Source organism: Oryzias melastigma, linkage group LG5 (assembly GCF_002922805.2).
Source record: "Oryzias melastigma strain HK-1 linkage group LG5, ASM292280v2, whole genome shotgun sequence".
Classification (NCBI taxonomy): Eukaryota; Metazoa; Chordata; class Actinopteri; order Beloniformes; family Adrianichthyidae; genus Oryzias; species Oryzias melastigma.
The window spans coordinates 7,519,177-7,530,771 of NC_050516.1; the positions used below are offsets into that span (position 1 = coordinate 7,519,177).

The window sequence follows — 11,595 nt, forward strand, 5'->3', positions numbered from 1 at the left end:
TCTAATATATATCTGTGTGTCATCTGCATAGCTATGGTAACTAATGTTGTTGTTCTTTATAACCTGGGCCAGTGGGAGCATGTAAATCAGGGGTCACCAACCTTTTTGAAACTACTACTTCATGGGTACTGAGTCATATGAAGGGCTACCAGTTTGAAATAATACATTTACTTAGTTTTCCTTAATTTATACATTATTAATAATAAAAATGATACTCTTCAATGTGAAGATTCTGATTTTTCACCATAATTATCAATAATGATAACAAGCTAGGAAACAAATATCAATATTCAGAACTTTATTAATCTCAACAGATCTTGTCACATTTTGAGGTAATGACCAAATGCAATGCTTTTAACAAAATTGTGACTATTATAATTAATTAATAATAATTAATTAATGACTATTATTAGTGGATCTATGCTCCTCAAATGCTTTAATTCAGTCTCATGCACCCGTCCCTTTATTTTCCTTAAACCTATGAACAGGTTGATTGACAGATCCCACAACAGACAAGAATCTGCGCATGGTGCGCTCACTGAGCTCTGGACATAAGTGAACCCAAACAGCCACTCGGCCCAACTCAGTACGCAACAAACTTTGTCATTTTTATACAATCCGCTGCAAAACAAATCAGTTTTTCAGAGAAAACGTCAACACTATATAATCAATCGATTATATCCGGATCAGTGCCGGTGTTCTATGTTTTCTCTGATAAACTGCTTCATTTTACTCCCGATATCCGGGGCTCAGTGAACGCACCATGCAGAAACACTCAGCATCCCTGGGTTCTGTTTCCATTACACATGAAACTTTAACCAAATTCTAGGAATTTAAAAAAAAAAAAAACAGTGTCGCAATGATACGGTTTCATAATAATGTGATAAAACACAAACCGACTAATGCGATAAGGCGATGTGTGTGCTTTTTTATATTTGACTCACTAAAAAGGGAGCATTGGGTGACATCACAGCAGTGTGGTGCGCGCGGGCTGCGCTGGCTCGTGCAGCGAGTCCACTGACAGTCTCAAGTGAGAAGTCTGTTCAGTGGTATTTAAAAGAAAGAACACGACTAGATCCATTGAAGTCACTCACTGCACTCGTGCTGATCCTCTAAGGAGACTTCTGCATCGTGTTCAGGCTGCCAGCTGCAGAAGTGCAGCTACAGATGAAGCCATGAGGAAATCTTGGTTATTGATTTTACAGAGGAGATGCACAATTAGCTGTGACCAGTAGCGGTTTTAGGCACGGGCAATACGGGCAGCTTCCCGGGGCGCCAATTCAAAGGGGGCGGCATCTCAGCGCTGGGAGGAAAAATAATCTGCGCAGCTATGATTGTCTACTACCTAATATGTTTTGAACGGCCTGAAACCAGCGAATTGGCGCTCTCTGCTGGTGCAGGCACACCTGTCTGTTGAGGAGATGGACAGGTGTGAAGAAAAAGGGAGGGGTGGAGGGGGCAGTTCAGCTGTGGGTCTCTCCTAAACGAAGAGGACGGATGATGAAGGAGGGCGGGGTCTACTTTGTAGAATGTTTTATTTTTAAGTCAGTCATAACATGACATTCTATAACCCATGTTTCAATACAGGCAGACCTCTAAATTAACAACTACCAGAAATGGATAAAACTTTATTTTGGCGGTCAGCAAAGCTCTTTGACTTTGACAGGTGAGTTTCTGTTCTTCATCTCTGAGGCTCAAACACAACCAGGATGGAGTCTGCTTCTCCACCACAAACATCCATCCCAGAGTTGTTCAAACATTTAATCCTGACTTTGTTGCACTGATTTAATGGATTTAATTGTCACATTCACCACGGTACGAGGTGCGTTCAGGGGGTGCCTGGAATTTCCTCACTTATGTGCTTGCATTAAGAACTCTCTATTGCTACATTCAGGTGTGCTGGGAATTTCTAGCATTTGCTCACACTGACCTCAGCAACACAAACACACACTCATTTGGTGCTCCATTTCATTGTGACTCACAAGTACAACACTGATCTATAAGATTACACACAATTATGTAAAAATGTTGCACATATTTCTAATTAAGCATATTTTTATATGCATGACATTAAAAAAAACAAAACTTTAAAATAATTATTTTATTGTTCTTCACTAGTTTTAATCTTTACTCTTCTGTGATTGAAAAAAAAAACACATTTGTGATTTGAACAGTCAGTTAAAATATTACATTTCTGTCATGTTATATAACCTGAAATAAGACTCCACTTTCAATTATTATTAGTGTTTTGTTTTTGCAAGAAAATAATTATGAACTGAACATTTCAAAATAAAGGGAATAAGGGTTTTGATAAACATACAACTTTTTTATTAGACAAATGTTGGCTCGTATAAATCTAATGGTAGACTTTGGATGTTATAACTAGTCATAACTAAAAATGTTTTTAACATTGGATTGAAGACAGCAACATGACTTGATTAATATGGTAATTTAAATTTTCAAATCATTAATGTTTTTTTTAACCATCATATTTTCCTATATAGTTTTATTTATACAGTATGTTTTTTTAGTTTGTTTGTATGTACTGATAGCTGTTATCATGCTGCACAGCATTGTGTAAAATGTCTTTTGTATGTTGTTTTCAATTGTAATTCTAGGAAAACATGGCAACGGACAAACAAAATTCAGTTGTGAGTCGGGGGGTGGGTGTGGGGGTCTCGCCCGGGGAGTAATTCAGTGTAGAACTGCCACTGGCTGTGACACTGTGGGGTCTCTCGTGGCGCCAGCTGTGCTTTACTCGGACAGACACTTCAGGAGTGGATTAAATTAGAAAAAACTCAACGTCCAGTACAATTTTGCAAAAAATGTCCATCCATTTCAATACGTCCCCAAAACCTGCTACGCTATGCAAAAACTTTTTTCGAAAAATGCAAGTTTTTTTTATTTTAATTTTTTTTTATAGAAATTGTGTTTCCATTAAAGATCACTAATTATCAAAAATCCTATTCGCGCAATTTCAGAGTTAATGTGAAAGCAGTTGGTTTGGGGGAAGTAAAGGGAGGGGGCTGGTTCACTCAGGCGTTTGAGGAGCGCAGCTCCACTAATAAGTAAAAGAATTGACCAAAAACAACTTTTGTGGAGTGTTTTCTTCTCTTGTTTTTGTTGTTAACCCCAAAATAAAGAATCTTAAAACAGGTAAAGTCTCAGTGTCTCCATGCGGGAAAGGAAGGAGACGCTTCATTCTTTGTTATCGATTATCTCGTTATAATGAGAAAACAAATAAAAAACAAACAAAAAAATGGGATAGGCCGTTTTTGGCTTGAGTAATAATGAACATATATGTATATGTCATATATACAGTATATAAGTATATATATATAGTATATATATTAAGTGTGATTTAAAAAAATTGCATCACAATAAAATTTTATTTTCGAGCAGCTCTCAAGTGAGTTGTGCTATTTTTAGAAGAGACCTGCGGGCGACTTATGTGGTGCTCGAGGGCGACCTGGCGCCTATGGGTGCCGTGTTGGTGACCCCTGATGTAGATGTTAAATAGTAGTGGTCCCAGGATGGAGCCTTGGGGAACTAAACATGTAATTTCTATTGGCTCAGAAGTGAAGTTACCAATTGACACCAAATATTTCCTGTTTTCTAAGTACGTTTTGAACCAGTTTAGTACTGGCCCAGTGAGACCCACCCAGTTTTCCAGTCGTCTGAGTAGTATTGCGTGGTCGACTGTATCAAACGCAGCACTGAGATCCAGTAAAACTAGCACTGACATATTTCCACTGTCTGTATTCAAACGTTTATCATTATAATTAGACAAAAGGATATCTACCTTGGATTTACTTTTGCACATTTCTGTATCTCCAGTGCCTCATTTTCACCTCTCTGTTATTTCCTCTTTCAGTGGAAGCGTTCTTCCTCTCAAGCACACATGCCCAGTACCATGTCCATGCATCAGAACAAATGCCAAAACACAATAGAAAAGGAAAAATGGTCACTTTTGTCACTGGCCCCAAACTGGTGTGAAAGCGGTCAACATCAAGATCTCAGCTAAATAAACTTGGGAAACAAACTATTAAGAAACAAAAAGCAAAGATCTGACTGACAGCAGCAGCAACATCTCCACCATTTCAGCTGCTCCGTTTCATAATTTCAGTCCAATTTCACAAAAACAAATCTTGTAAAATAATTGTATTTATCCTTAGGAGCATGCAGCAGGTTTTAGCAAGTAGATAAGTGCATACATTTACAGATGCAATTTCAAGTAAAACAACACGTTTATGTAAAGATTCAGTTTCTGCTCCACCTTCAGCTTGTTCAGAATCAAATCCTGTTCTAAAACACTGTCTTTTTCACACAGCTAATCCCGAATGTTTATGTTCACATATGGACAGTAAAAGTTCTCCTATCCACCAACGTCTCATGAAAGTAAAGAGAGTTTCCATGTTTGTACATGCTCATATGAACCCTATAAATGTATACAGCCACAGTGATCAATTCCTTATAGAGCGGCTGAAGCTTTTAAGATATTAAGAGGAGGGCTGGAGCCTCTTCTAGGGAGGAAGAGAAGTCTGGAGGGTTAAGTTCTTATTCGCTTCATTTTTCCTGTAAACAGTCTGAAGAGTAAACTGACTAAAAACAGACCCAGCAAACCAACTCCATGGAACTTCAAGTGGGGATGTTTTTTAAAGGCTGAACAGACTGCATTCTGGGGCTTTTTCTCTTGTTATTGCCCTGGTTACAACATAAAACTGCCCGTGTCTGAAGGAAATAAGAAGTAATATCCGGAGACGTGGATCAATACTTTTTATTTTTCTACACCGTAATAGCCACAAAATTAGATTATTTAATTTATTTCTGAGTCCTGAATCATTGCAAGAACTGCCTTTGACATTCTGGTGTCTTCATGGGAAGAACGGAGAAAATGAAAAACTGTGGGATCAGTGTGATCCTGGGGATCGGTTTGATCCAGTTTCTGTGGTGGAAAGCCCGAATTCTCATTAGATGAACTAAATTATTGTGTTTGAGAGAGAAATACATGCAGATTCTATTTAAAAAAAAAAAACCTGAAAAACTATAAAGGGATTATCAAACCTTTAACAAGCGGGAAAGAGAGATCTGCAGTTTAATGAAGTATGAAAGGCTTACACTCCATCATCACAAAAAAACATCTTAATCCTCTCCGAGGTTGTTGTGTTTGCAAACACAGTGTGCTGCACACTTGCTTTTGGTATTAATCATGTCAAATATTTTACCATGGTGCTTTGCTGTGTCAGACGCACACACAGACTCACACAGCAGATAACAGTGTAACACAATCAGTGTGCAGTTCTCCTGAATTAACTCGATCAGAGTGGCTAATTAGTGTTTTTTTGGCCGTATTAACCCAAACCCTAGAAGACCAAAGATGCTGAGTAACTTCCTTTGAATAACAATAACTCCACTGTTGGTGGTAGAAGATAACTAGGAACTTAAAAGGAAAAAAATGTGTTTTGTTTCTATTAATCTTCCAGAACAATAATAAAAAAGTTTAATAGTTTGCATTTTAGATTATTAGTTTGAAAGGAATTATGCTATTTCAATAGTGTTTTAATGCAAATATTGTTCATTTTTGCTTCAAATGAACCCAGTTTAATAGACCGTTGGGTCTTGTAGTGTGTAGTGTGAATAGAGAATGATTCAGTCAGTTGCTTCAGAGCTGCCAACATGGCCGCATCATCCCTGCTTCAATATTAGATTTATTAGTTTTTCATTGTCCCACACAAAGCTAAATAAACATTTCAAAATATTAACATTTGAGGGTTTATTCAGAATGGACACATTTGGTCCACTTAAAGTGAACAAGAGTTTGTTTTCCCCTATTATCCAGAACAAAGTTTCAGTCTGAATACACCCAAGCGGACCGTGGTCCGGGACCAGGAACTGCTCCCAAACCCACCTTTTGAGGTGGTCTCTGTTTCTTTCCAATCGGACTGAACTTCGGTTCACTCTGAAATACTTCAGTCTGAATACGGTCCACACCGAGAGAGAAATAACTGAGCCACCTTAGCTGGTCATTAAGGAACAAACGTGGAGCAGTGATGTAACAGCAGCTCATTGAAATGTGTATGGATGAATTCAGGCTCATTTAAACAACTTTTTACATGAGACACTTTTCTTCTCACAACATCTTCCCCACAAACACTTATCACCGTACGTACCTCTAAGCCGTAGCGCCCACACGTCTTGCAGCATGTCTGAATGGTGTCAAAGCAGCAGTAAGAAGTGTTGAGACTGACTTTCATACAGACATTCAAAATTGATCATCGAAATAAAGTTTGAATAATTCTGGCAAGAATTTGCAAAATGCAGCACCTCCGTCTTTCTCTTTTTTGTTTTGACCCGCCCCTGTAACTGTTGGCCAATGACTGGAGAGATCCTTAGTCATGTGGTTCTGTTTACTAGTTTTGGTGTGGAACAGAAATCTTCAGTAGATCCCAGTCTGAGTACAGACTAAACTCAAGGTTTAGGACTCGGTCTGGAACAAATGATCATCCAGTCTGAATACACCCTGAAATGAACACCTTTAATCTTGGACTGTGAACAGCTGTATTTAACCCCCCCTTGCTAACTGGTAACGTACCAGTAGCGACTGCAGACAATTAGAATCACCTTGAAAAATTATGTGAATATGTCAATTGTTTTAAATGAATGGAAAAAAATCGGGGCATGAATTGGTTATACCTCAAAACAAAACAAAATCAAACTATCCTGATTTAACCTCCTTAGGTTTTTGTAGAGGATTCATATTTATTTTCATTTTATAGACCTAATGAGCTAGAGTGGTCGATTACTTAATTTTGACTAATCTGGACTCTTGCTGACTCCACCAATCAATACTCCCCTTTAATAGCATCATAAAAATGTTGCTTTTTAGTGAATCTCTGTGAAAAATAATTGAGTGAATTTATAGGAAAGCCTAAAACAAATTCTGGGTTAGAAAAAAAAGTCCCTGGAAATTAGACAAAATGTTCACATAACTCTTAGGCTTACTTCTACTGTAAAGTAGAACTTGACGTTTTTGAATATGGTAATCCATGTTCCAAATGGATAACGTCTGTATCAGTCCTTCCATTCTGTTGCATTTTCCAATCAGACTTCACGTGTGGCGCATCCGTGTGCGATCGGTCAGGCGCAGACACCTCTGACGGCTTATCATATTCCAGGTTGAGACAGGCTTGTCAGTAAGCTAATGGAGTGTCCTAAGGTTAATTTACAACCATATGAAATCCATCAATAAGCAATTAAGAGCTGTGGAAACACACAGTCACCCAAGCCAGCAGCTAAATCCCCGTGAAAACCCCCACCTACTCTCAATCAATTAATTGCCGTGGCGTGCCTTTAAAAAGCATTTACACATAGAATTGGCACATGAGAGACGCGCTGCTGCGACTGTGACTCTCTTATTGCTCTGCTTGCCTTCCATTCTTCTGCAATTGTGAGTTCTGAAGAGATTCTTCTTTCACCTCATGACATCCTCAACAGATTGCACAAATTCTGATTCTGATTAGAGCTTGAGCCCATTGAAGTATTCATAAAAGCTCCTGCTGCTAAATCCAGAGGGAAATAATATGTCAGGCAACAGTTAAATTCCTGATGATGAAAGGCTTGGGAGGGAAACGCGTGGAGCACATGAGGAGCTCTTCAGGTTACGCTGGGAAAAGTGCTTTTCACATCCCGCAGTCCTGAAAATTCCACCTGTCGTCGAGAAGCCGGCCAAAGCCGCAAATTCAGGGGGTCAGATGAGTTCTGACATTTGCGGCGTGAGAACAGAACGGCGGCGTGTTGAGCAGATCCGTTTCTTTCGGAGATTTGTCTCCTCTGTAATGCTGTGAAGTCTTCCTCACATTTACCCTCTTCACTAGCGTGACATGCTCTCTGGATTCCCTGGAGAGATCTTGATAGCAGGTTTGTGATATGTATGCAATCTCATCCTTTATCAGCCCTATCCCACTTCCAGGAGCCCCGGGGGGCTTAGAGCATATTATCCCAATCATTTAGTTACCATTTCAAGTGGATATTTTCAGGAGATTTCTTCCTTCTTTTGATATAGAATTCGATAAAGCAGGTGTGTAGATGTTGGAGTCTTATTCTGCCCTCTTGCTGGCTCCAGATGTGTGAAAAATTATGTTTTCTAACCGTACAGGGATGTCTGAGCTTGCACTTTGTATACTAGGGTACTGTTTCACAAAGCCTCTCTCCTTCCCCTACAGCACCTCCAAACAACATATCAGTGATGGCAGAGAACACTCCAGCCCCCTTCAGTCGATACCAAGCCCAGAATTTCACTCTGGTGTGCACTGCAAAGGGAGGGAAGCCCGCCCCATCGGTGAGTTCAAGACAAACCTTCTTCACTCTCGCCCTTCCTTCACAGCACGCTGGTGTCTGCAGTTCACACAGGAAAACTGCAGAGCGATTCTCTTTATGGTTTGCAGCTCCCAGACACAGACGTGTTCGGCGTTTCCCTGAAGACGCTCTTCAAACCACATTTCTCTGGATTTATAGACATAAGAGCATAAATGTGCTGCGGTTCCACAGGAAGTTCAGCATTTGGATGTTGCTCATTGTCATTTCTAATTGGCCGGAGGGCTGATTACTAAACCGGTCTCTTCTTTCCATGAAGCAAAGAGGATCAAGTCCCGGCCACAGACACATTAACCTCATTAACGGCAACATTCGGGGAATCTAGTCTAATTAAAGTAACATGATGATGACTGCACGCAGAGCAGTCACTCCACGCCTCTGTGCACATCCACGTGCTCGACCCAACACAAGCACACACAACCTCACGTGCACGGTTTCACTTTTCTTGTTGACCAGAGCCAGGCACATTTGATCTTAATGTGCTCAGATGTTTGGTGGCTGAAGGACACTGCTTGAGAGCATCCTGCCACCGCTGGTTCCCAACAGGCCATTAATCATGGAGGTATAGTAATGGACTCCAAGCCGTGAGCTCACCTATCTGCTGCAATTATGATCACAGCGAGAGGTGAAAACAAGGTGAAGCTGATTTCCCGTACTTCCTGGTTGATGGGGTTATGATGGAGTTTGTGTTTTGACATGGACTCTTCATCCAAATCGAATACAGTAAGACAATTGTTTTATTTATATTAGAATCCAGATAGTCTGACAAGTGTCAGTTTGATCAACATTCAGTCATTGAAAAATAAATATACTATATGATGATACATTCCGATGGGGCATCAGACTCTATAACTAGAAGGGAAGCATTTGTTGCAGATGTGGTCTATAGTGATGTGACTCACGGCCTGTGTCGCGGCCTGAGTCTTGATGTGCGTATGTAGGGGAGGAGCTGAAAACGATGAGGTCCAAAGCCTTGCTGTCCGGCTGTACCACGTAGCTGATTAGGGAAGTTGTTCAGATTGTGTTTGGATAATTGGTAGGAAGCCTTCAGGCTGCATTCAAGTGTGGGTGTTTGATGGAGAGTTGTGGTCAGTGAGTGAAACGTACATAATACAGATTCCTCCCCTACTCCTACATTTAACCTTCCACACAGAGAGATATGGAAATACTGTCTTCAGATTCAGACGTTACAAACCCCCGATGACGTCAATAATAGTCACCGGTCATCTACGTTAGCATGTAGCTTCCAGCACTCAGAAAATGCATGACCTATGTTTTATAACTTTAAAAATTCGTGCTAATGAAGCCGGATTTAATAACATACAAGCTTCAAAGAATTTCTTGTGGGATCCTTTATTTGCCCGTTTGAGAGTCTTTAGAAAAAAAAAAAAAATAACTCAAGAGGTGAACAGGAAGAGTCTAGCAGTGGCACCTAAATGGTCAAATTAAGAAAAAAATGGAATTTCACTGCTTCATTTCTTTACCATCAGTTTTCCGTTGTACCATTTTAAATAGAGTTTTGAAACAATTTAAGAAAAATGTAAACATGTTACACAACAAATTCAAATAAAGAAATCCTGCCATATGCACACATGTCCATGAAGCCTACAGAAGCAACGTTCTCAAATTTCACTGTTCAAGACACCTCTCAAAACAAAACACATCATAAGGCTTTCTTGATGTCTGTAAAACAAAATTAAAAACATAATCTGGCTCAGATAATTCCAGACAAAGAAAAAAAAAATCTCACCAATGCAATGTGCAGTCAAGCCCCTTTTCTCCTGTCTCCTAGGTTTTTCCCATAATTCTCTACGCACAGGACGTGAAACTGGTGCGATCTAATTAGTAAAACTATTCTGTCCAAAAGTGGAACATACACAACAGCTCAGATACCCACATATTAACGCTGTTTCTTTCTCACTGAAAGTCTAGTAACTAAAATCCACCTGTTACCACCCGGTTAACCTAAAACAAAAATTCATTACTTACATGTATTTATAAGTAAACTTCTGTGCTTCAGAGCACGCCCACATGAAGAAATGCATTTCTCCACGAAAAGCACAGGTCTAAGTCTAGAAAAAACATTTCAGACACAACTAAAGCTTAAAATGTCCCCTACAATTGAAGGGGTAGGGAGAAGCAGCGGGCATAGTTTGGAGATTTAGGAGAAACTGTTGTTTTTAATTAAAATTAATTTAATGTCCCTGTTTTGCTATCCTCATTGTCACATAAACACAGTGACCACACATCTCCAATGTATCCCTACTTTTGCTTTAAAAAATGGTAAACGGTGTATACCTATACAAAGGTATAGTATATACTTAAAAGGTCAAAAGCACTTCACTGTCACAGTCCCATCACACTCTCTGCTGTCCAACACTGGTGCCAACCTGTAGGCTAACCACCAGGACCAATGCGGGGTTCGATGGCTTGTAGGGCTGCCACGATTAGTCGACTGATCGACGGCTATCAACTCGTTACTTTATATCATATGGAGTCAGAAAATCCGAATCAGAAGCAACTTTATCACCAAGTATGATTTCACATACGAGGAATTTGTCTCCTCTGTAATGCTGTGAAGTCTTCCTCACATTTACCCTCTTCACTAGCGTGACATGCTCTCTGGATTCCCTGGAGAGATCTTGATAGCATTGGAGATCTTGATAGCATCTTGATTGGTGATGATGGTGCCCAACACGCACCAACACACCGAGGCAGCCATCCGCGGCGCCAAGCATAGGCAACGAAAAAAAAAATCTGCAATGCACAAAAAAAATGCACAACAAATGTACCACAAACAACACACAAATGTACATTCGAGCATGGAAAATCAACAACGAAGCCCAAAAGGAGCTCCTGGTGGAGGTTTCTACCCCTGCTTTTTCCTCAGTGGTTGTCAGTGAAGGCGAGTGACGGGAGGACAGACTGGAGGACGGTTAAACTGGCGACAGTATTTCAGCGGCATGTTTTCCGATGGCCTGGTCAAAATCCGGCTTGCCGTCCCCTTTCCGTCGCCGCAATCCGGCTGACCGCTCTGCTGGTGACCGAACTCGAAGCCGATCCGCAGGTTCCCCACCTGGAGGCACAGCAGGATTTCCGGGATCCACTCGACCACAAACGAGCCAGCCCCCGTACGCTCGGACAGTCCGACTCCGAGGAAGGCGCGCAGCTCCACGGGCTCCGTGGCCCGAGGGCGGTCCCCTTTGGACCTGTCGGATGGCT

At 40.5% G+C, this 11,595-nt stretch overlaps 1 protein-coding gene across 1 annotated transcript in view; it reads left to right on the forward strand.

Annotated features, from left to right (window-relative positions):
• igsf21a (immunoglobin superfamily, member 21a) overlaps positions 1-11,595 on the forward strand; it is a 276,459-nt gene that overhangs the window by 208,807 nt on the left and 56,057 nt on the right. The window contains exon 5 of the mRNA XM_024270945.1: positions 8,223-8,338. Within this exon, the coding sequence (XP_024126713.1) occupies positions 8,223-8,338 (116 nt within the window). The remainder of the gene's footprint in view (positions 1-8,222; positions 8,339-11,595) is intronic.